Source organism: Thamnophis elegans, chromosome 12 (genome assembly GCF_009769535.1).
Source record: "Thamnophis elegans isolate rThaEle1 chromosome 12, rThaEle1.pri, whole genome shotgun sequence".
NCBI classification, from domain to species: domain Eukaryota; kingdom Metazoa; phylum Chordata; class Lepidosauria; order Squamata; family Colubridae; genus Thamnophis; species Thamnophis elegans.
Genome location: NC_045552.1, coordinates 56,838,451 through 56,863,540, shown reverse-complemented (window position 1 = coordinate 56,863,540; position 25,090 = coordinate 56,838,451). Strand labels below are relative to the sequence as shown.

The 25,090-nt window shown below is 46.8% G+C and overlaps 1 protein-coding gene across 1 annotated transcript in view; it reads right to left on the bottom strand.

The window, feature by feature from the left end:
- Positions 1–1,248: 1,248 nt before the first annotated feature.
- Positions 1,249–25,090, bottom strand: part of SLC9A6 (solute carrier family 9 member A6) — a 33,030-nt gene continuing 9,188 nt past the window's right edge. The window contains exons 4-16 of the mRNA XM_032227870.1: positions 23,819–23,895; positions 22,371–22,483; positions 21,025–21,130; positions 19,319–19,460; positions 17,228–17,333; positions 15,185–15,273; positions 14,801–14,914; positions 13,208–13,319; positions 11,773–11,926; positions 9,381–9,411; positions 7,707–7,786; positions 5,999–6,104; positions 1,249–4,469 (exon numbers count right to left, since the gene is read on the bottom strand). Coding sequence (XP_032083761.1) covers positions 4,197–4,469; positions 5,999–6,104; positions 7,707–7,786; positions 9,381–9,411; positions 11,773–11,926; positions 13,208–13,319; positions 14,801–14,914; positions 15,185–15,273; positions 17,228–17,333; positions 19,319–19,460; positions 21,025–21,130; positions 22,371–22,483; positions 23,819–23,895 — 1,503 coding nt within the window. The 3' untranslated portion in view covers positions 1,249–4,196. The remainder of the gene's footprint in view (positions 4,470–5,998; positions 6,105–7,706; positions 7,787–9,380; positions 9,412–11,772; positions 11,927–13,207; positions 13,320–14,800; positions 14,915–15,184; positions 15,274–17,227; positions 17,334–19,318; positions 19,461–21,024; positions 21,131–22,370; positions 22,484–23,818; positions 23,896–25,090) is intronic.

Here is a 25,090-nt window from a genome sequence, read left to right as displayed (position 1 = left end):
AAAGAGGGTAGTTTGAGGGCAGCGGATTTTAAATCCACAGCTGGAGTCACAAGCTTATAAACCCCCACAGCTGTTTCTGAGGTCGCCACAGACCCCGGAGAAATCAAGAACATGGGAATTGCTTCTCTAGAAACACAACCCTTATCCGATGCCATCTTCAATCTGTGGCAGGCCATGGTTAATCCCGAAGGAACCGCAGAGTGGGGATCTGAAGAATGCCAGCGTTGGAAGGGATCCTCCATTACTCACTGGCCATGAAACCTGGGATCCATCTCCCAACAGGTGAGTATTAACTCAACCAGCAGTTGAAAACTCTCCCAGGCGTTCGACGTCTGGAGTGGAGTGGCGGTTATTGTTACGCCTTAACGGCAAACTTGCACGAAAAACTATTACCGTATTTAGAAAGAGAAATTCTCAAAGATGCAGAATTTCCGGCTCAGAAGTTGTTGAAGACCAGGTTGCCTTTCCCGCAAAGGAACTTGTAACCAAACTACATTCTTCAATATATAGCTCAGGAATGGAACACGATTAGATGGGAGTCCATGCGTTCAAGGAAGACACCTTCTCAAGATGATGTTACAAGGCATGACCCGACAAATGCGCGCCCGACAAAAGCGCTCCGACAAAACCGTGGCGCTAAAACCACGTCATCAACGCGCCGACAACAGCGCGCCGACAGAAGTGCGATTTAAGTTAAGGGTTAGGGTCAGGTTTAGAGTTAGGTTTAGAGCGCGCTTCTGTTGGCGCGCTGTTGTTGGCTTGCTTCAGCGCTCATTCGTCGGCGCGGTTTAGAATTCGCTGTTTTGTCACCGCGGTTTAGTCGGGTGCGCTTTTGTGGGGTGCCCTTTTGTTGGTGAACCGTTACAGGGGTGTCCTCTCCAATGGACCACCAGGAACCGTTGCCTTATCTTTTGAAGCCAGGTTTTCTAACCAAGAGGCACTGCAACCGATGGTTACATCACGAGTCCTTGCTTCTCAACGCGCGTTAGCAAGTTGCTGCTTCAAATAAATAAGAAAAGGTGTGAGGTGTGCTTATGGGAATAGTCTGGCACTGCACAACTGCACTTGAGGATAAAGGAGGCACAACCAAGGAGCTGGGTGTGGAGACATTTCCCTCTTTTGTCCAGTTAAGGCAACAAAAGCAGAACCGAAAGAATGTGGATTTCCTTAGGATTTAGGATCTCGTCCAACCCACTTTTAATTTATTACATGCTGATAAGACATCAAATTTAGACACACAACCCAAAATTGCAAAGGATTCTTGTTTTAATTTTTGGCCTGGGCAAAGGCCTCAAGCAGGACAAAATGGGGCCTTCCAGATGTTGTTGAAGTACACGTTAACAGGACGGGCACAACCTTCAACCTTGCGGATGTTGGCGGGCTCCAATTCCCAGCATGCCACCCTCTTGGCCGTGGCATTTGAGGCTGCTGGGAACTGTGGTCCCACAACATCTGGAGGACGCAAGGAGTCTTAGTCATGATTCACAAAAAAGAAAGAAAGAAAGAAAGAAACTTAACTGGTAGAGGAGTCTGCACAAATCTTCCAAATTGGGGAAGGACGGAGCAGAAGAGGGATCCACCATTTCAGACAAGTCAGCCTCCTTGACAAAATTCGACGTTTTCTGATACAGAAGTCTGCAAATTCTGTGACTGATCAGGTTCCACAAGATCATTAGAAACATTTGAAACCGAAGAGTTATCACATGAACATTTCTCATATTATTGTTATTATTATTATTATTATTAGCAATAGTACTATTATTATTATTATTTTAACATCAGACATTAAGATACAGACATTATATCGAAACACAACATGCATTCACATATATTGAATGACGTTTTCCTGCATAGCAGGAAAAAAAATAATAACAAAAGATCTAAAAGACAAGAGGAAGAAAAAATAATAATCTTATTTTCCAGTGCAGTGAAGCTTTACACTTCTCAAGAAAGGGGTATCACTACAGAATTGGGGCATCTCTTGAAAAATGTGGGTGGGACACGACGAAAGCAGAATGGAAATAAGAGGAAAGGAACAGACCCCCCCCCACCATTCCTGGGCAAGTCCCTAAAATTGTTCTGAAGGAAACTTGAAGAAAGTAAATTCAGACCTGAAACTTTGGGGGGAAAAAAACGAAAAGTTAATCTGTTTTCGTGGCTGAAATGGAATCGATTCCTTGCTGGACTAGAAGAAGGATTTTGGGGGGGCAAAAGTCCAGCATAGCCAATCTTTTAAGGTTTAAAAGGATGAAGCAACTGCGTTTTTCTGTTCTGGAAGGGAGAAAAATCTCAGCCCAAATGTTCTGATTAAAGAAAATAAGAAAAAAAAAAAACTCCAGACATGCAAAGTTATACTTTATATGCTGAAATGCAGGATGTCTACAGCTACCCCAGCCTGCTTTCAGGGCACAAAATGGTCATACAACATTCCACAATTTTTGGAGCGTTTTTTCCCCTCCTTGGTTAGAGGAAAGCATGCCTAACTGTAATTTTAGGATGAGAAATTTCTCTGGCGAGTGATTGAGTAGCCAAAGGGAGACAATACTGCTGCTTGCTAGTCTAAAAAAACGCAACCCATTTTTAAAACAGGATTAAAAAAACAGGGAGTGTCAGTAGCTAGAATAAAAACAGGGCATTAAAAAAAAGGATTTCGAAATTCTAACGTAAGAGTTGGCTTTTTGTGTGTTTTCGGCTTAAGAAAAGCAATGAGGTTCGGTCGGTAACAGTTACCAGATCTGGCCAGTGTGCCTGGAAAAGATGCAGTGAAAATCCTCAAAACGAGTGAAACAGAAAGTTAGGAGGGAGAAAAATCTGAATAAACTGAACGTAAAAAAAACCAGCTGGTTGTTCAGAGCTCTTTCGTAGGCAAAGAAAAAATAATAATAACGTCATCACCAAGAAATAGGCCTTATTGGCATTTTTCTCACTGAATTGTAAACGATGAGACAGAAATCTCCCCTCCCCATTATATAGACACACACACACACACACACACACACACACAATCGTGCAACCAATACCAAACAAATGGACGGATATTCCAGGTATCTTAAAAAAAAAAACCTGTAAAATCTCTACCTGTGTCTTTTAAACAGTCCCAAACGCTACTGTTCCAGCTGTTTTGCGTTTGCAGATGTGCCCCCATTTTTAAAAAAATTCTTCTGCCCCCCCCCCTTCCACACACACATCCCCCAGGGCCCAGCCACTAAAACGGAAAGCTCAAAAACTAACGGTGCCATTTCTGGGTGCCTCCAACCTGCTCCGGAAGCCATGCGCTAATTCTCCGCATGAAAATGTTTAAAAAATGGCAACCGTTTTAGACACTCCGTCGTTCGGTTCCTCAACCTGAGGGGGTGGGATAAAAGGTGAGAGGAAAATTAAAAGCCAAACAATGATAAAATGATCCACCTTTGTGGTCCAGAGGATAACCTCCTGGCCTCTCTCTCTCTCGCGCGACAACTAAGGAGGTTGTTCCTGTTAAGACTCACACATGCACAACTTGCCACGTCAGAAGCTTGTTATGTCCACAGCATCCAACATCTGGCTGATTCTCCCTTCAATCTGGACAGCAGCCAGGTGGCCAAGACAGAAGCCCCCTGGGCAACTCTCTCCAACATCCAGATGTTTTCCCCCCCCAAAAATAAAAGATTTAAAGCAACCCCCTTCAGTTTTCCTTAGTCCTTCTGCCTAACGGCGGCTGGGCCACCTCGTCTAAAGTTCCCCCGCTACCCCTCCGTCCTTCCTTCCTTCCCTGGCATCAGCAAAACGGGCACGGGACGGTCAAAACCCAACTCCCAAAAACAACAACAACGACACATCATTCTAGAGGACTGGGAGGGCGGCTGCAAAGCAGGTTTGCCTGGCGAGTCTCTCCCTTCCCTCGTGGCCCGATCGTTACCTAAAAACAGTCCCACTGCTATTTGGTGGAAGTCCCCATCGATTTCCCACGGTTGTTTCTAAGCGTACGAAATCAACCGCTCGCTCCCCGGGAACTGCCTTTGCAGAGATAGCGGTTGTTTCTCCTGACACCATTTGAATAAATCGTATTTATACAGCTCAGACGTTCTGAGAGGTTCCGTGCGGTAGGTTTTTGGGGTCGTCGACAGCCAGGTTTTCTTCACCATCATCTGCGGATATTTTTGTGTGTTCCCGTCGCCTCTCTTTCTCGGGCTCCCCGTCGTCTCAAGAAACCGATCTTAGGCTGGGCCATGGCGGGCGTTGTCAACCATGCCGGAAGGAGGCTCGGAGTCGTCCATGGGGAGAACGAGGCGTGTCCCCCGGATGACCAGTTCGTGGTCGCCAAAGGCAAGCTCTTGGTCCAGCGTGTCCTCGGAACCGTTTCCAGCCACCCGCCTGGAGGCGCCCGACGGCAACGAATCGGAATTCCCGCTGGAATCCCCATACGTCAGGCTGATGTCCCCGTCGTTCAGGATCAGATCTGAGTCATCGTCCTTCAGCTGCTCTTGATTCTGGAGGAGGAGGAGGAAGAATTGGAAGAGGAGGAAGAAAAAGAGAAAGAACATGAGGATGAGGAATAAGGGAGAAGGGAAGAGAGGGGGAAGGATGAAGAATTGAAAGAGAAGGAAGAAGACAAATGGGAGGTAGGAAAAGAGAAAGAAGACAAGGAGGAGGGAGAAGGGAGAAGAGGAGGAAGAAAAAGAGAAAGATGAGGAGGAGGAAGAGGAAGGGAGAAGGGAGGAGAGGAGAAAGAGGAGGAATAGGAAGAAAAAGAACATGAGGAGGAGGAATAAGGGAGAAGGGAGGAGAGGGAGAGGGGGAAGGATGAAGAATTGAAAGAGAAGGTAGGAGAGGAAGAGGAGTAAGAAAAAGAGAAAGAACATGAGGATGAGGAATAAGGGAAAAGGGAAGAGAGGGGGAAGGATGAAGAATTGAAGAAGGGAGAAGAGGAATGGGAGGTAGGAAAAGAGAAAGAACACAGGGAAGAGGAGTAAGGGAGAAGGGAGGAAAGGAGAAGGAGGAGGAGGAGGAAGAGGAAGAAAAAGGAAGAACGAGAGGGAGGAAGGGAGAAGAGGAAGAAAAAGAGAAAGAAGAGAAGGAGGGAGAAGGGAGGAGAAGAGAAGAAAGAGGAGGAAGAGAAAGATGAGGAGGAGGAAGGGAGAAGAGAGGAAAGGAGAAACAGGAGGAGGAAGAGGAAGAAAAAGAGAAAGAAGACAAGGAGGAGGAAGAGGAAGGGAGAAGAGAAGAAAGAGGAGGAGGAATAGGAAGAAAAAGAGAAAGAACATGAGGAGGAGGAATAAGGGAGAAGGGAGGAGAGGGGGAAGGATGAAGAATTGAAAGAGAAGGTAGAAGAGGAATAGGAGGAAGAAAAAGAGAAAGAACACAGGGAAGAGGAGTAAGGGAGAAGAAGGGAGGAGGAGGAGAAGAAAGAGGAGGAAGAGGAAGAAAAAGAATGTGAGGAGGAATAAGGGAGAAGAGGAGGAGACTGATAGCTTTATTAAACAGCAGAAGACCAAAGAGGATTCCATAAGAGAGATGAGCAACTTCTTAGTATCTACAACCACATTCCCTACTTTTTTTGCAAGATGGGGTCGCGGCCAATGAGAGAGCACTGTGAGGAGAGAGGTTTATTTCGAGAAGAAAAGAATAATGGACATTTCCATGATGGAAACCTTTCCCTTGGACACCACTTATATTTCGGCTGAAGCTCTATGGTGGAGGAGGGATGTGGGAGGAAGCCTCCAGAGCTTTGAGGCTGGAAACGGGTTCATCGATCAACCTCAAGGAGGAAAAAGCCCACCTCCCCGCCCAGCAGAGGTGAGAGCCCACCTCAGCAAAGGACGGCCCAAACCATGCCCTGACCACTTCCCCAAGGCCCTTCCCTCCTTTTCTGGATGTCTACTCTCCAACTCCTATTGGACAAAGCCGTTTTGCCCGGCCCACCTCAGTAACAGCGAGCGGGCCGAGAAGAATGCACCGGTGGGCCACGGGGGGTGGGGGGTGTCCTTCAGGTTATGGTTGGGGGAAGTCCTGGACTCACCTCATAAGCCTGCGGACTCGTCAAACACCGTGCAAGGGGGCCGCAGCAGCTGGGGAGCGTGGTGGTGAGTGGGGGACCGCTGTGCGTCAACAGAGGTTTTAAATAGCTGAGGAGGGGGTCTTGGTTAAGGAGGCATCCTTCTTTTTGGAAACAGTACATTTGTCAGGCCTGCAGCCATCTTTCCTTTTGGGTCTTTTGGCCTGCCACACTTTCTATTATCCTACTAGGCATTTTCTATGGTGGGGAAATGGGATTGTACGGAGTTAGATGCTATGTAGCCATAACAACATTCTTTCTAGAAAGCCAAGGTCATCATCCTTTGTCTCTGCACCTGACCGGAACTGGATGGGTGGATGGCAGCCCGGCAGTGGGGGATTGGATTATGGGATGGACTTGTGGGATGCTGGCTTAGGAATTCTGGGAGTTGAAGTCCACTGGCTGTAAAATTGCCATAATTGCTGCTCTAAGTTGCTGATCAGCTGAGCAGTGATCGCTTTCCCATCTGGGAATGGTTTTCATCCACTTTCTTCACACTAAATCCCTTTTAAATACCTTTTGTGGCCACGGACCCCCCCCCCAAGACTGAAATCATACCATTTCACTGACCTCCTGTGACAACATCACGCTCCCCCCCCCGCCCCCCTGCCAGAGGTTGGTGGGCCACAGGGTGATAGCCAACGCCATACAGCATTACCTACACATGCTTGCCGAGCCGAGGTGGCGCAGTGGTTAAATGCAGCACTGCAGGCCACTTCAGCTGACTGTTATCTGCAGTTCGGCTGTTCAAATCTCACCAGCTCAAGGTTGACTCAGCCTTCCATCCTTCCGAGGTGGGTAAAATGAGGACCCGGATTGTTGTTGGGGGCAATATGCTGACTCTGTAAACCGCTTAGAGAGGGCTGAAAGCCCTATGAAGCGGTATATAAGTCTAACTGCTATTGCTATTCCTCCCGTTTTCCTATATTAGGAAATATATTTCCTATATTCCTATATCCCCACTCTCTCGGCCTTCCGAAAGTCTACTAAGACCTGGCTATTCCGGCAGGCCTGGGGCTGTTGACCTCATGAATGAGGTCCAGCCCCACTAAGATTGAGTGCATGATGTGTTTTTTAACCTGCTTTTCCTCTCTATTTTAAATGTTTTTGTATTCTTTTTAGAGTTGTTTTTATGTAAGCTGCCCGGAATCCTTCGGGATTGGGCGGCATATAAATTCATTAAATTTGGAATTAAGCCATCCCAACTTTTTTGGGGTCAACTGTTAATTCTCTTTCTGCTTTACACCACGGAGCGAGAGACAAGCGTGGCCCACTTTCATTCTAAGAAAAAAGCAGCTTGCAGGAGCAGGAGGAGGATAAGGCTTTGGCCCTGAAGTTACAGGTTGTTCAGTATAAGTTTTGGTTTCAGGTTTCTCAAAGGTTTGTTTCTGGTGGCAGGCGCTTGGTCACTTCTGGACACAGCAGAGAGCTGGCCTGGTGTCAAAACTCGGGGTGGGGGGGTGGGATACAGAGACTGGGAGAAAACTAAAATAATCTCCTGCCCCTGCAGGCATGGCACATACGACAGGCCTATCGCTCTGCATTTCTTGGTCCTGAGCCCAGATAAATGGCCGCGAGAGACAAGAATGCACAGCTGAGGCAGGAAAGGCGCTTCGGCCATCTCTGGAACCCCACACACACACACACCCCGGCTCGTCTTTAGGAAGGATACTTATGGTCAAAGTTGTACCAGACTCGGAAGAGCCAGGCGCTCTCAGCTCTGGTGCTTCGCCCCTCGATTTCTGGACCGCCCTGGAAAAGAAGGAACGCGACAGGGTTATAGCGGGGTTTGCGGGAGGAGAGCCCCCCCCCCCAATGCCCAGTTTTGCTCTTTATTTGCTGTGGTGCGTTGCTGATGGTCCGATGTTTGTGATCTGGATTGCATTAAACAAAAACCGGGAGGAATTTAAAGATCTGTAGTGTTTTAACAAAGTTGTGACAGAATCTTGGCATCAGGACACAGGGGGTGGGGGTGGGGGCTATTCAGGCTGGTCGGAAATGAGATATGGTGTTTGTGTGTGTGAGCGTTTTGTGCATCTCCCTGTGTATATATGCATAATAGTTATCTTTTGAGAGCTGAATGGAATTTCATTTTAATGCTGATGTACATTTAAAGTGACAAAGATTCTATTCTATTTCTATTATTTCTATTTTATTCTATTCTATTATTTCTATTCTATTATTATTCAATTCTATTATTTTTCTATTCTTTCTATTTTATATCTATTTCATTCTATTCTATTATTTCTATTCTATTATTATTCTATTCTTTTTATTCTATTATTATTCTATTCTTTTTATTTTATTATTATTCTATTCTTTTATTATTCTATTCTATTATTCTATTCTATTATTCTATTCTTTCTATTCTATTTCTATTACATTCTATTCTATTATTTCTATTCTGTTATTATTCTATTTTTTTATTCTATTATTATTCTATTCTTTTTATTTTATTTCTATTTCATTCTATTATTCTATTCTATTATTCTATTCTATTATTCTATTCTTTCTATTCTATTTCTATTACATTCTATTCTATTATTTCTATTCTATTATTATTCTTTCTATTCCATTTCTATTTCATTCTATTCTTTTATTTCTATTATATTCTATTATTTATTATTATTCTATTCTATTTCTATTATTTCTATTTTATTCTATTCTATTATTTCTATTCTATTATTATTCAATTCTATTATTTTTCTATTCTTTCTATTTTATATCTATTTCATTCTATTCTTTCTATTCTATTATTATTCTATTCTTTTTATTCTATTATTATTCTATTCTTTTTATTTTATTATTATTCTATTCTTTTATTATTCTATTCTATTATTCTATTCTATTATTCTATTCTTTCTATTCTATTTCTATTACATTCTATTCTATTATTTCTATTCTGTTATTATTCTATTTTTTTATTCTATTATTATTCTATTCTTTTTATTTTATTTCTATTTCATTCTATTATTCTATTCTATTATTCTATTCTATTATTCTATTCTTTCTATTCTATTTCTATTACATTCTATTCTATTATTTCTATTCTATTATTATTCTTTCTATTCCATTTCTATTTCATTCTATTCTTTTATTTCTATTATATTCTATTATTCATTATTATTCTATTCTATTTCTTCGTTACCTATTCTATTCTATTACTATTCTCCTATTCTATTCTAATTTCTTCTCTTAATTTTCTTTACCTCGAAAGCACTTGGCACTCCCAACGGTGAGAGACGTTTCAGGAGTCCTAATCCTAATCACTGAAGCCTCGGAAATTCTGACTTAACAACCACAAGAATGTGGGAGTGATGACGGAGAGCGGAGGAGAGGCACTTACCACATTGTCTTGATCAGCATCGACACCAACCCTGCAGGGAAGAACACACAAGGACTACATTGCATTCCCTGTTCAGACTGGGGTGGGGGGCAGAGCACTCTGGCCATCCAGCTGGCACACAAACCCTCCCCTGAAAGACTCTGGGGTGTGCGCCTCTAAATACGACCATTGGCCCTTTGTGCTAAAGGAACAGGCGGGCACAAAAGCATGCAAAGGGAAGGAAGGCTCCGATGCTGGGAAAGGCGGAAGGGAAGAGGAGAAGGGGGTGCCAGCAGGAATACGGAGGGCACCGTTAGAAGATCTGAAGGACCAGATTGAGGACAGGTCATCTTGGAGACAATCTTAAGCATCGACCCAGACTTGACGGCATATCCATAATCCATCTCTTCTCCACCTGAGGGGACACGGTGGAGCACAGGGGGAGAAATCTCACAGCTCTGCTCAGATGTGGGCAGTGAAGGCTGCACCCGTGGGAGGTTGGCGTGGTTTATCCCGGCCTTCTCACCCTCATCACCCAGAGCCAAGCTGACCCCCAGTGGCTAAGAATATCCTTTGCACAAACTGGTGGTGTCCCCACTCAGTTCGCACAAAGGACGCCTCGCCCAAACTCACACAAGGCAGAGAGTGGTTAGGGTGCAGTACTGCAGGCCACTTCAGCTGACTGTTATCTGCAGTTCAGCGGTTCTAATCTCACCGGCTCAGGGTTGACTCAGCCTTCCATCCTTCCAAGGTGGGTGAAATGAGGACCCAGACTGTGGGGGCGATATGCTGACTCTGTAAACCGCTTAGAGAGGGCTGAAAGCCCTATGAAGAGGTAGATAAGTCTAACTGCTATTGCTATTGCTATTCAGCCCGCTCTGGATCGCGGGCGGGGCTTTCTGCCCGTGACCGCGAACCTATCACACGCGTGCCCAGAGTGGCACACGAAGTCATGTCGGCTGGCAAGTTGCGGCCTTGCCTGTTTGTCTTCTGGGTTTCTGGTGCGCAGGTGCACTTCCACCAGCTGTCTGGGCACGCACCAGTGTCAAAAAACCATGTGTGCATGTGCGCCAATCAGCTGACCGCCCGGTTTTCAGGGGCGCTAGAACCCGGACGTTCGGTTTTTCCGCAGCGCAGCCCTGAGGAGCGTGAACGCAGGCACGTCTCTCCGCGTGGGTTTTGGGGGCACTCAGTTCCCAAAAGAGAGCCGAGGTGGCACAGTGGTTAAATGCAGCACTGCAGGGTACTTCCACTGACTGCAGTTCAGCAGTTCGGCTGTTCAAATCTCACCGGCTCAGGGTTGACTCGGCCTTCCATCCTTCCGAGGTGGGTAAAATGAGGACCCGGATTGTTGTTGGGGGCGATATGCTGACTCTGTAAACCGCTTAGAGAGGGCTGAAAGCCCTATGAAGCGGTAGATAAGTCTAACTGCTATTGCTATTGCTATTCAGCCCGCTCTGGATCGCAGGCGGGGCTCTCTGCCCGTGACGGCGAACCTATCACACGCATGCCCAGAGTGGCATGCAAAGTCATGTCGGCCGGCAAGTTGCGGCCTTGCCTGTTTGTCTTCTGGGTTTCTGGTGCGCAGGTGCGCTACCACCAGCTGTCCGGGCACGCACCAGTGTCAAAAAACCATGTGTGCATGTGCGCCAATCAGCTGACCGCCTAGTGCAGGGGCGCTAGAACCCAGACCTTTGGTTTTTCCGCAGCGCAGCCCTGAGGAGCGTAAGTGCAGGCACGTCTCTCCGCATGGGTTTTGGGGGCACTCGGTTCCCAAAAGAGAGCCGAGGTGGCGCAGTGGTTAAATGCAGCACTGCAGGCTACTTCAGCTGACTGCAGTTCTGCAGTTCGGCTGTTCAAATCTCACCGGCTCAAGGTCGACTCAGCCTTCCATCCTTCCGAGGTGGGTGAAATGAGGACCCGGATTGTTGTTGGGGGCGATATGCTGACTCTGTAAACCGCTTAGAGAGGGCTGAAAGCCCTATGAAGCGGTATATAAGTCTAACTGCTATTGCTATTGCTAAAAGGTTCACCCTCACCGCTCCAGGCTGTCCTATTTAGGCACGTTTTCAAGCTGCGTGCAAATTGCACGCACAATCTAAGACCAAGCACATGGGTGGACGCTCTCTCGCTGACATTTGCGAGCCGGTAGGGAAAGTAAGTGAATGGCACCCCTTGCGCAAGGGCAACCCCCCCACACACACACATACACATGACTGCAATTTGCTCCGTCGAAACCGGCAGCTCCCTTATCCCGAAAAGACATAAACCGACTTGCTCAAAATTGCCCAATTCTCCGGAAAGCGCCTTTGGCAGCTACTCTTTTCAAACCCACCGCGCAGAGGATGCGCCACCCGAACGGAGCAATCCCGCTGAGGAAGAGGGGGGGGAGGAGGAGGGAGGGTCTACGCACCGAATGTGCAGGCAGGAGAGCATCGCGGTGGTGCCGCCCCCGAAGACCCAGACGGTGAAAAAGACGATCAGGAGGGTGGTGCTGAACATCACCTGCCGCGCGTAGGTGGCCGTGTCCCGGATGGCCAAGGCAAAGGCCATGGCTCCCCGCAGGCCTACGGGAGAGAAAGGACGCGTGAGGTTTCCCTAAACGTGGCTGGCTTTCTAGTCCAGGGGTCTCCCCACCCCTACCCCACCACCGGGTGAGCAGGGTGACATAGGAAGCTGCCATTCGCGCACATGCGTGGAGTTCCATGTGGGCGCAAATGGGAGTTGCAGACCTTGAGCCCGCACATCTGCTGCTCACACGGAAGCATTTCCTCTGCTCTCTCTTCCCCCCTCCCTACACAGCCAGAAAGGTTGCAAATAATCTCCTGGTCCTTCAAGCAGCCATCAGGTCCTCCTCTGGCTCCCTTACTCTCCCCAGTTAGAGTTCAGAGTTTTATTGATTTGTATGCCGCCCACTCCCGAAGGGACTCCGGGCGGCTTACAATAAAACAAGGGAGGGGGAATAATAGACAAACAACATATTAAAATATACAACAGTCACAATTTCCGAGGGGCTGGATATTTCGAGAGCCCCCCGGCCTGCTGGAGTAGCCAGAACTTAACGGCTTTGCGGAAGGCCGGGAGGATAGTAAGGGTCCGGATCTCCACGGGGAGATCGTTCCAGAGGGCTGGAGCTGCAACAGAAAAGGCTCTTCCCCCGGGGAGTCGCCAGCCGACATTGGCTGGCAGATGGGATCCGGAGGAGACCTAACCTATGTGATCTAATCGGTCTATGGGAGGTGATCGGCAGGAGGCGGTCTCTCAGGTACCCAGGTCCGATGCCATGAAGGGGCAGTTTGTTTCCTGGAGGCAATTCGTTCAGACCAAGAAGAAGGATTCAGCTGGCCCTCCCCTCTCACTCCAATAGAAGGGAAAGGTTCCCCTCGCACATGTGTGTTAAGTCGTTCCTGACTCCAGGGGGCGGTGTTCATCTCCGTTTCAAAGCCAAAGAGCCAGCGCTGTCCGAAGACGTCTCCGTGGTCATGTGGTCGGCGTGACTCAACGCCAAAGGCGCACGGAACACTATTCCCTTCCCACCAAAGGTGGTTCCTATTTTTCTACTTGCATTTTTTACGTGCTTTCGAACTGCTAGGTTGGCAGAAGCTGGGACAAGCAACAGAAGCTCCCTCCGTTACACAGTGCTAGGGATTCGAACCGCCGACTTTTCTGATCAACAAGCTCAGCGTCTTAGCCCCCGAGCCACCCGCGTCCCTGGTTCCCTCCAATATAATCCTACAAACCGGAAGGGCCCCGTTCTTCGCCTCCGTAACTAGCCTCCCCTCCTTCTTTCAAGTAAGCGTGCAATTATTTGTGGCAACGGCGTTCAAAGGAGCCCAAGGGCCACTCACCAGCGAACATCATCATGTGTTGAAGGTTTGTCCCAATCTTGTTTCGCCTCCCCAGGTTAAGTAGGAAAGAGAGGGGATAGATGTTTGCCGCTCTTCCCAGGAATACCGCCAGCTAGGTTCATGGCTGCGTTAAGGAAATTGTTTTCTGAAATTGTAGCTGAGGGTTGAGCTGAAAGGATGTTCGTATGTGTGTGTGTGTGTCATCGGTGGTAGAAGGGGGTTGGGTTTGCTCTCTGTATACATAAAGTCCCTTCTAGCACTGATGATGTTATCTAGTTGGGTCGTGAAACGTCTCCAAGAAAACTACCCAGCTCAGAGAGCACCAAGGACGCCATAAATTATTTTTCCTTTTAAAAGCCACTGTAAAATCGGCTATTTAACCCTGTTCACAGCAGCTTAGAATGTCGTGCAAATGTCACAAATGTTGGTGGGGTTTTTTTACTTCCTCACCAGGCAGGTGAGGAAGTAAGAACTTTTCTGAGCCAGACAAGGCTTGCCACGGAAAAATGCCACAAAGCGAAAAAGCTCAAATGAATGTCTGTTGGCTTTTGTTTTTTCAGACAGAGCCCAGGTACGCCGGTCGGCAAACTCTTGACTGGCAGCTTGAGAGGCCCAATTTCCTGGTCACCTGTCAGACACAGGTTATGGATACTTCAAACCAACATCCAACAAACCAGGATTAAACCAAAATGGTGTAAACAACAAGCAAACTCAGTGGGGTTTTTTTCTTCTTCTTCTAATCAATGCTTCCCACCCATCTTCCAAGTAGAAATTCTGAACGTGAGAAACTGAGACGGTTAAGCTAAACAACCTATTGTTCTGACCAAGGTTTCCCCCCCGAAAGCACGAAGCAGATTCCTGGCCCTGAGAAAACGCCTTTTATTAAACGAACGTGACTTGCTCTCATTCACATTCCGCAAGGCTTGGTAAACCGTCTTTCAAAGGTGAATTTATGACCACAGACCTTACACGATATTGCCAAAAGTATTCGCTCACCCATCCACATAATCAGACTCAGTCGCGAGCCAATACTTTTGGCAATATAGTGTATCTAACTTGGAAAGTTGTCATGTCACTATTTTCCCAATGAGGAGCTGTGCAAGGAAAGACATGGCACAGAGTCTCTGAGATTCACGGATGGATCTTCACACTCCTGAAACGAAGCTAACGACCGAATGAACAAACTGTCTCCTGCAAACTCCACTCCCCTTTCGCTCCTCTTTTATTCCCTCTGATGATGATGAAGGGCCATTCATCATCCACCTGTGGCCTTACTCCCAAGTCGACCCCTGTTCTTTAGCTGCTCCCTTTGTCTGGCAGCTCTGTGCATGCGCACACTGGGAACAGGCTCCAGCTGTTCTTCTGCCTCACTCATGTCTGACTCCGGAGGCAGCTGATAACTGGCATACAGCTCTGTCCCCCTCTCTGCCTCCGACACAGAGCCCTCATCTGAGCCTTCCCCAGACTCCAGGACAGGCCCATCTTCCTCCCCAACCTCCCCACTGTCCGAATCTGCTCCCAGCACTGCTTGTGGGCCACAACACCTATGTGGCTTCCACTCATATTTTTTTAAACCAAAAAAAAAAAGGATACGAAAGCCCCAACCACAAAGGTTGGATTGAAGATGTGGTTCTGGAAGGTGAACAGCGTGAGCCCCATGTAGGAAAAGATGAAATTCTCCGCCAAGAAGTTGAGAAGCTCGAACAACTAAAAGATTGGACAAGATTGGGGGGGGGGGGGAGCAACGTCAGCACGGTCCTCGCGATGACAACGGCCCAAATGTTTCTTTAAAGTGACAGGGAATTAATTCTTCAAAGCATGGGACAGCACACAATAGATCAGCCAGCATTACAACTTAATTAGATTTCTAAGGGGGCATAGTGGACAATAAAAAAAAAAAAAAAGAAAATCATTGCAACTGCAACTGGGTTGACGGAAGGTGTCCCCCCCTCTGGCCAGTCTGGCCCGAGTCCTCACCTGTTTTGTCCTGTGCTGCGACTCTGTGGACAGGTTGTTGTAAGTATAGTGAGCTTGAGTGATGCCACAGAACAAAACTGCCACCACACCTGGGGACAAAAATAATTGGATGAATAAGGGAGCCTACAGCACCCAAAGCCCATCTCCCGTTTCTCTTCAACCCCCTTTTTAGCAGGATAGGTGAGGGCTGTACCGGCATAAACCTAATTTCAAGGCTTGGCATATTAAGAGCCGAGGTGGCGCAGTGGTTAGGATGCAGCACTGCAGGCCACTTCAGCTGACTGCTAGCTGCAGTTCGGCGGTTCAAATCTCACCGGCTCAAGGTTGACTCAGCCTTCCATCCTTCCGAGGTGGGTAAAATGAGGACCCGGATTGTTGTTGTTGGGGGCGATATGCTGACTCTGTAAACCGCTTAGAGAGGGCTGAAAGCCCTATGAAGCGGTATATAAGTCTAACTGCTATTGCTATTGCTATTGGCCTTTCAGCCTGATCTGAACGGACTCGGGTAAAAGCTAAAAAGCTGGCAGGATCCGTGGGTCCAACAGAAACCCACAAGCTTTTAGTTATGCAGAATATTTCTTCCCACAGGTGAGAGCGATCAGCCCCAAAGGGTTGATTATGACATAGTTCCGTGTGGCATAAGCGGCTCCACCCATTACACCCTACTATCAGCAGGCTGCCTACCCTGTTTCCATTATACCATATTATCACAGAATGAGATGACGTGATTAAGCCAAGCGTCCCTTCCGTGTAAAATATGTCTGTGTAAAGAAAACCCTCAGCATAAGAGGAAGACCTACTTTCCCTCGGATGGGCCGTTTCTCTACTTACATCAAACATTCACACTGGCAATTATTTATTTGCGCTCGACAACTGCATTATTTTACTTCCTGTTATTTGTTGTAACATAACCAAGGGCCGTAATATATTAGGATGTATTTCGGTGGTGGGAGACTGCAGAAGATTAAGACAAAAGCCTAGATACAAAGGCATAAATCAAATTTAAGGGATGGTGGCAGCAAAGAGAGAAATTTGTGGAGTCGAAGAGGTTCCTAACTGCTGAACAATGATGTAGGGACAAGATCCCCTGCTGGACTGTCCCCAGGGGTTTTGGAGGAGTGGGGAACAGTGGTGGGTTTCGAAAGTTTTTGGAACCTACTCTGTGGGTGTGGCCTCCTTTGTGGGAGCGGCTTGCTGGCCATGTGACCTGGTGGGAGTGGCTTGCCAGCCATGTGTTTTCTTTCTTTCTTTCTTTCTCTCTCTCTCTTTCCTTCCTTTTGTCTCTCTGTCCCTTTTTCCTTTTTTTCTTTCAGCTGTCTCTCACACTTTTTCTTTTTTTCGTTATTTCTTTCTTCCTTTCTTTCTCTTTCTCTCTGTGTGAGTCTCTGTGTGAGTCTCTCTCTCTCTCTCTCTCTCTGTGTCTGTGTATGTGTGGTGGGTTTCAAAAAATGTTCGAACCTACTCTGTGGGTGTGGCCTCTGTGGGAGTGGCTTCCCGGCTATGTGACCTGGTGGGAGTGGCTTGCCGGCCATGTGTTCCCTCTCGCTCTCTCTCTCTCTCTCTCTCTCTCTCTCTCCTTCCTTTTGTCTCTCTGTCCCTTTTTCCTTTTTTTCTTTCATCTCTCTCTCACTTTTTCTTTTTTTCTTTCTTCCTTTCTTTCTCTTTCTCTCTCTGTGCGAGTCTGTCTGTCTGTCTGTCTGTCTGTCTGTCTGCCTGCCTGCCTGCCTGCCTGCCTGCCTGCCTGCCTGCCTGTGTGTCAGTGGTGGGTTTCAAAAAATTTTGGAACCTCTTCTGTAGGTGTGGCCTGCTTTCTGGTGGGACCTCTTCTAAACCGGTTCGGTAAATTTGACGAACCGGTTCTACCGAACTGGCGCGAACCGGTAGGAACCCACCTCTGGTGGGGAACCTTTCTGGGTGTGGCCTTTTCAGCATCTGAGAAGTGGCGTGGCTGCTAATTGGGCAAAGTGATTTAAATCTCACTGGGAAAAGTTCCTGGAACAGCTCCACTCGGGCGGTACAAGGAAGAAGCACTCCGCCACTTACCTGTAAAACCACAGGCCTCGGCCAACAGGAACGTACTCCAGGACATCAGGAAAAACAAGCCAGTTTCCAGCAGTTGGAACTCATGGAGTTTGGTGAACTTGGTGACGTGAAGATGGAAGTAGTTAAGGGGGGAAATCCACAAGAGATTTCAGATTTTTTTTAAAAAAAAAACAACGCTCCCAACAAAACCTGAGCAATTTCTCATCAAGCATCACCCAATCAGAAGCTGAAATACACCAATGAGAGGAAGAGTGGGAAGCAGAGGAGAGACGAAAGATGGGAAGAGAGGGATAGGAGAGAGGGTAAGGGGGGAAGATGAGGTGTATAAGGAGGAGTGGTAAGGGGAGAGAGGAGAAGGAGAAAGGAAGGGGAAGTAGAGTAGAAAAGGATGATGGAGAGAAGAAAGGAGGTAGGAGAGAGGTAGAAGAAAGAGGTATATGGAGAGCAGAAGAGCTAATAATGGGTTTATTATCTTTCTGGGCGTTGATGACAAGAGGAACTGATGTAATTACTACTTAATATAATAGAATATTGGCTATGTAATAGTATACATGTGATTATATGTTATGAAAATGGAAAATAAAAAAAGTATATTTAAAAGCCACCCCATAAATGCATCGGCAAAGCTATGGGTTGTAAAATATTGGGCTTTTTTTACTTTTAATGTTTTCAGCTTGCAATCCAGGGGAGAAGAGTGTATGTCATGGACCCCCCTGTGGCCTGTTCTTGAAATATTTCTGCCCTTCGTTTAGTTTAGCTTACTTGATTGTCATTGTACCTCGTACAACGTAATGAAATGCCGCCCTCAGTGTACATGATCACTATAAAAATAAAAACACAAACACACATCCTTCGCATGCTACATAATTGAAATTGGAAACCCCTGATATTGCATTAATAGTGCACGAATACTGTAGAATTCAGTAAAGTTGCTGCCCTGGGATAGAAGCTGTTTTTCAGCCTATTGGTCCCTGGTTTTTATTGTCCTGTACCGTCTGCCAGATGGTAATAGTTCAAAATAAATAAATAAATGGGTGCCCAGGATGAGATGGATCTTGAAGAACGTAACTTTCTTAAGGCAGCGGGAGCTCTAAAACTCTTCCACAGAGGGGAGGGGGCAACCCATGACCTCTGGGCGATGATGTTAACCCCTCTGAAGTGCTGTCTTGTCTGCCACTGTGCAATTGGCAAACCAGACACATTCAAACCAAACCATTTGCATTCAAACGGCGTGGCACTGTTTGACTCAACTGGCCCTTAATTAAACCACTTGACAGTGAAGAGAGTCTTATACACCCAATAAGGAAATACAAGCAAATAGGGGCACTTCTGGCCGGCTGAAATGCATATAATGATTTTTTTTTAAAAAAAATATATTTCTACAGTTTGGATATTTGTGGCCAATCAAGTTTAGGATAAATGGGTTAGAGCAGGGATGGCAAACCTGTGGCATGCCACAGGTTCGACATCAGGGGGTTAGAGCTTTAAGTCTGTTTCTGAAAAGAAGCAGCATGTTAATAATAACAAACACCGTATTTTTCGGAGTATAAGATGCATAAATATATATATATATATTTTTTGCACTCTGCAGGCCTTCCAAAAGCTGCCCATTTTTCGCGAAAATGGGCCAGTTTTTTGTCAAAAGAAGGGCATGCCTAGCTTTTAGTAGGTTTATTAGAGTGCTCCTGGGGGGGTGGGGGAGCAAAAACAAGCAAAAAACGGCCCGTTTTTCGCTCATTTCTGCCCTCCCCAGCCCCCAGGAGCACTCTGGAAGCCTCCTAAAGGCTATGCACGGCCATTTTTGCAAAGGAGGCAGAGTTTTGGGAGGCCAAAAATGCTGTATTCAGTGTATAAGACTCACCCAGATTTTCTCCCTCTTTTTTGAGCGGGAAAAAGGTGCGTCTTATACTCTGAAAAATACGGTAACACCTCAGTAAAAATGTGAGGTGTTTACTGACAAAACCAGTCCAGAATTCTGAACTCTTTCCCTGGGCGAACCTCCTGACTCTGCCGGTTTTTACGGCCTCCCGAGCTGCGAACCTCCTCGCTCGGAAACAAAAACCAAGTTTCCGACGGACAAACCAAGGATATCAGTGCGGTGACGACACCTGTGGCAGCCCCCATGGCAAACGATCCGCTGAAGATCCCGAGGAAAATCCCGATGGATTTGAACATGGCTGTCACATCGAAAGTGTGGCTGTTGTCTCCTGCGGGCTGGTAGGCAATGATTGAACTGTGGGAAAACACAGAACGCAGACGTCTTAGTAGGCGGCTTTGCTAAGCGTTCCACAGATGGCAGGAGCCAAGAATTCTTCTTCTTCTTCCTATCTAGAAGAAATCTCATCTTCATCTCCAATGACCCCCATAATCCCTTGCGGGATGGAATCCTGGCAACTGAATGGAGCTGAGTATTTACTGGCCCGATGCCCTTCCTATCCCCAATGCAGGGTTTATATTTCCAGCAGATACCGTATTTTTCAGAGTATAAGATGCGCCAAGATTTTGAAGAAGCAAATTAAAAAAAAGAAGTTTTTGCACCTCTGCAGACCTCCCCAAAATGGCCTGTTTTTCACAAAAACGGGCCCATTTTATGTCAAAAGAAGGCCATGCCTAGCCTTTAGGTTTATTAGAGTGCTCAGGGGGCAGGGGGGAACAAGCAAAAACCAGCCCGTTTTTCGCCCATTTTTGCCCTCCCCAGCCCCCAGCAGCACTCTGGAAGCCTCCTAAAGGCTATGCACGGCCATTTTGGTGAAGGGGTGGGACTTCAAAATGCTGTATTCGGTCTACAAGACGCACCCAGATTTTCACCCTCTTTTTTGAGGGGAAAAAGGTACATCTTATACTCTGAAAAATACGGTATATTCTTGTTGTTCCCAGAGAGAGAAATATCTGCCTCTAGCTAGGATCAAACTCGTGACCTCCTGATTGTGAGGCGAGAGCTCCATCTCTAGGCCACTGCACTACTCCTTCCTATCTAGAAGAAATGTTCTACCTAATATCAGGAGAGGGAGGACAACTATGGCACTGGGCACTGAGCTGAAACTGTAACGTCTGGGGGTCACCAGGACAAAAGATGGACTCAGTCAACCTTCTCCTTAGGTTCAGCTGAGGTTATCAGGACTTCTTCAGAAAGTCACACAGATGGCTCTGTGGCCAAGTAGGATCCTTCCTCATTTCTGCTAGTGCCAGATGCTCCAAGAATCAGTTGGAAGAGCCAGGGTGGCACAGTGGTTAGAGTGCACAATTGCAGGCTAACTCTGCCCACTGCCAGCAGTTCAATCCTTACCAGCTCAAGGTTGACTCAGCCTTCCATCCTTCCAAGGTCAATAAAATGAGGGCCCGGATTGTTGGGGGTGGGGGGTGGACAAGAGGCTGACACTACAAACCGCTTAGAGAGGGCTGTAAAGCACTGTAAAGCGGTATAAAAGTGCCATCACTTTCTACGAGGCACAACCGCTTTGCAGACGCTCCCTAACTTAGCAGTTAGCAATAGCAATAGCAGTTAGACTTATATACCGCTTCATAGAGCTTTCAGCCCTCTCTAAGTGGTTTACAGAGTCAGCATATTGCCCCCAACAACAATCCGGGTCCTCATTTTACCCACCTCGGAAGGATGGAAGGCTGAGTCAACCCTGAGCCGGTGAGATTTGAACAGCCGAACTGCAGAACTGCGGTCAGCTGAAGTAGCCTGCAGTGCTGCATTTAACCACTGTGCCACTTCGGCTCTTGAGCTGCCCCGCTGGTTTTTTTTTTGGGGGGGGGGAGTGGGGGAAACAGGCAAAAAACACACAACTTACGAACACAGCACAATGGCCACCGCATCGTTGAGGACACTCTCTCCAAAGAGAAGGGCGTAGAGCTCAACGTCCACTTGAAGTTCATGGAATATGGCGAGGACCGTAACTAGCCAAGAAAAAGGAGCAAAGAATTTGCCAGAATCCCAAGTTAGCTTACCGCATTATTGATGTGGCAACATCTCAAGTCTTCAAAATACAACAGAGATGCAAACACCCATGTAAGAAAAAAAACCAACTAATGCTTATAAGACAGGATCCAATCTGGGTTGGACACCAGGACTAGAGGTTTTGTCTTCCGAGGTTTTGGACTCAGAGTGGAGCCCATCTTTGGGGAACTTCTTCCCAGCTTATAGGACAGTCCACCTCAGTCATCCATGAATACTTCGTATGGATTCTTCCATCACAAGCTTTGAGGCAGGTAGATTCCTCAGAGGAAACCGTATTGGCACATATCTGCTGAAAACCTACTCTAACAATTCCCGTGGTTTTCAACTCGTTAAGAGAGAAAGCTTTCCCACAACCCCAAACCATCAGTTCACCTTGTTGTTTTTAAGCTGTTTTTTGTCTTTGAGTTGTCTTTGTTTTTCTGTATTTCCCCCCTCCCCACCTTGTTTGTTAGCCGCCCTGAGTCCCTCGGGAATAGGGCGGCATACAAGTGTAATAAACATTGAACATTGAACACCTGGTCCAATCAAAGCTGTCTGATAGTCTGGTGACCTCCCTCCTCCCTCCACCATCCAGGTGTGAGAATGTCCTTGGTTCTCAAGAGAAAGTATTTTGTTTTGGCTACACAGGCCCAGCTACCTCTAACCACGCCCCCACTCCCTAATCCCTCAGCTCCGGTGTGGCAACACTGACGCTCTGACATGGCGCAGGTCAGGTAGCTTCAGGGTTGACAATGGACTTCATGAAATAAATGAAAAGTTGAAAGAAGACTGTTCCTTATGATAGTTTGAGCGGTTCAAACATACTCAGGAATCTTAACGAGATTCCTGTAAGGCTGAGCAGCCATTCCTATCCCATCCTAGATCCTTGCCACATCAATATCCTTTCAAGAAGCTCAGACACAAGGACACAATTCTCTTGCGGCTTTTTTTCCCCCTCTTGTGACATAAAGCAGACGCTGCTTGAACTTCAAGGTTACTAACACCGTCTCGATGGGCTTTTGGTGGGCATCCAGACCTCTACCTGACCTGATCCATCAAGGTGGATCTCACGATATTCCAAAATGGTACCTCCACGTTTGTAGGCCACAAGGAAGCCGAAACAAGAAAAAAAAATCAACTTGGTTGTCCGTTCCCAAGGGCATTTTTGAGGAGGGGCCCTAGTTCCCGCCTACAACCTACCAGGGTCTGTAGCGGAGGCGATGGCACCGAAGAACAGGCAGTCGGTAAAATAGAAGTCTCCTCCAAGCTGCCCCATCACTTTCATCAGCGCCACACAGCCGTACATGATGGACCTGTGGAACACAACAGAGTTGGCATCGCTGTCAAGCTGAACCTCAAGACAGGAAGTCCTTGAACCTACAGCAGTGGTGGTGGCTTCTAGCAAGAACAAGAAAATGCTTGGCAAAAAGAGTCACGAACAAATCTTCACACTAAGTGAACTAAATGTCTCCTGAAAACTCCACTCCCCTTTCCTTCCTCTTTATATCCTATGGGAGGGGCCATTCACCGTCCACCTGTGCCTTTATTCCCAAGTGGACCCTTGTTCCTTAGCCGTTTCCTTCTCCTGGAGCTCTGTATATGCGCACATCAGGAACAGGCTCCAGCTGTTCATCTGCCTCACTGAAGTCTGACTCTGAAGGCAGCTGATAACTGTTGGATGGCCCTGGCCCCCTCTCTGCCTCTGACGCAGAGCCCTCCCCAGACTCCAGGACTGGCCCATCTTCCTCCTCAACCCCCTCACTGTCTGAGTCGGCCACCAGCTCAACAGGGAGGAGTTAACTTTCACATTCTCTTTAGCCATCACATCACGGCATCTAAATCCAGACACGCTTTAAATCTTCAATATAGAATTTTCATGCAGAAGAGCAGAGTTGGAAGGGAGCTTGGAGGCCTTCTAGTCCAACCCCCTGCCCAAGCAGGAGATCCTCATAGAATAACAGAGTTGGAAGGGACCTTGGAGGTCTTCTAGTCCAACTTCCTGCTCAAGCAGGAGATCCTTATAGAATAACAGAGTTGGAAGGGACCTTGGAGGTCTTCTAGTCCAATCCCCTGCTCAAGCAGGAGATCCTTCTAGAATAACAGAGTTGGAAGGGACCTTGGAGGTCTTCTAGTCCAACCCCCTGCTCAAGCAGGAGACCCTGTACCATTTCAGACGAATGTCTGTCCCGTCTCTGCTTAAACACAACCTAGATGGACCCACTTCAAAGGCAGTTTAGTGATTGGGTCGAACCGTCACAATTAAGATTAACCAACCATAGTTCATTCGGTATGTTCAATTCTGTGCAATCTGCCATGGAGCAGAAACGTCTCATAGAATAACAGAGTTATTCTGTTATACAATGGGCATGAAGGGAAATCACAGAACTCTGAAAACTGGGTTTGTTTATCAACACATCCAAACCAGCCTGGAATTGTTCGGGCTTCTCATTTAAAAAGGCGACGAGGCCTTTGCCTTGCTCTTGTTCATTTGGTTGTGATTTAGGCTGTCCCTGTTTTAATTGCCGGATCCTTATTGTTGTCATGATTTTAACCTCTGGCATTGCAGCTGCTCACAAGAGAATTGTTGATTAGGTAATATGCAAAACAGGAAACAATTTTTAGAAGCAGAAAGGGGTAGGAATTCTCACCCTATCATAAAACAGGAAATTGCTGTTCCAAGAAATGCATATGCTAAAATGGATCCAAGGTTTCGGAAGAAGTGGCGCTTGAAAAAAAAAAAAAAAGAGAGAGAAAAAGACTTTGGTTACTTTAAATACTAGGAATGACTGAGCCAGAATGACATGGCAATTTTTCTCAGTCCCACTGAGTCCCCCTCCCTAAACATACAATTATTTCAGGCAAAGAGCAAATAAATAACAGCACAATACAGTTCTCTTATCTCACCAGAACTTAAAAAATGCCTTTCCAGCTAAGATGTTTTACAAGCATACAATTACTCATTTTTTTCCCCTAATATGGGGAGAAAAAATCCACGGCAGGACAGATAGCCCTGCCTGTAGGCACTTGGTGTCTAGTTACAAACGACTGATTTTGGAAATGTTTGTTGAATGTTTGAATGTTTATTTTATTTATATGCCGCCCTTTTCCCCCGAAGGGGACTCAGGGCAGCTCACAACTCAAACCAGGGAAGGGGGGATACAGACAAAAAATTAAAGCGACACAAAACAATACATAATTTAAAACTCACGACAGTCATACCATTCGAGACGGGGGCAACAGCTCTTTAGCCCCAGGCCTGTCGGAACAGCCAGGTTTTAAGGGCTTTGCGGAAGGCCTGGAGGGTGGTGAGGGTTCGAATCTCCACAGGGAGTTCGTTCCAGAGGGTCGGAGCAGCCACAGAGAAGGCTCTCCTCCGGGTAGTCGCCAGTCGACACTGGCCGGCGGATGGAATTCGGAGGAGGCCTAATCTGTGGGATCTAATCGGTCTGGTGGAGGTAATTGGCAGCAGGCGGTCTCTCAAGTAGCCAGGTCCAGTACCATGAAGGGCTTTATAAGTGACGACTAGCGCCTTGAAGAAAGATGAGAGGCACGTTTGGTCTGGGAGGGGGGGGGGGGGATTTCACAACGTACTATTTCTTTATTATCCAATTTTATCTTCCTTGGCGGAAATTCTGTTCTGGTTGTATTACTCCTGCACTGAAAAGCAGGGTATAAGAGAAGGCAATCAAAGGTTTGGACTGCAAGGGACAGAGAGATTTTGCTGAAAAGGGTTTTTATTTTCTCTTTTATGCATATTCCGGCCTACGTTGTACAGGTCCTGAATGGAAAAATTGGGTACATAAAGGATTTATTTCTCCGGTTTCAAACCGTTGCAAAGTAGAATCTTAAGGCATGAAATCCGAGAGAAAATGAGCTGACTTCATCCAAAATAGACTGAAGTTGTGGTCAGACAACAACAG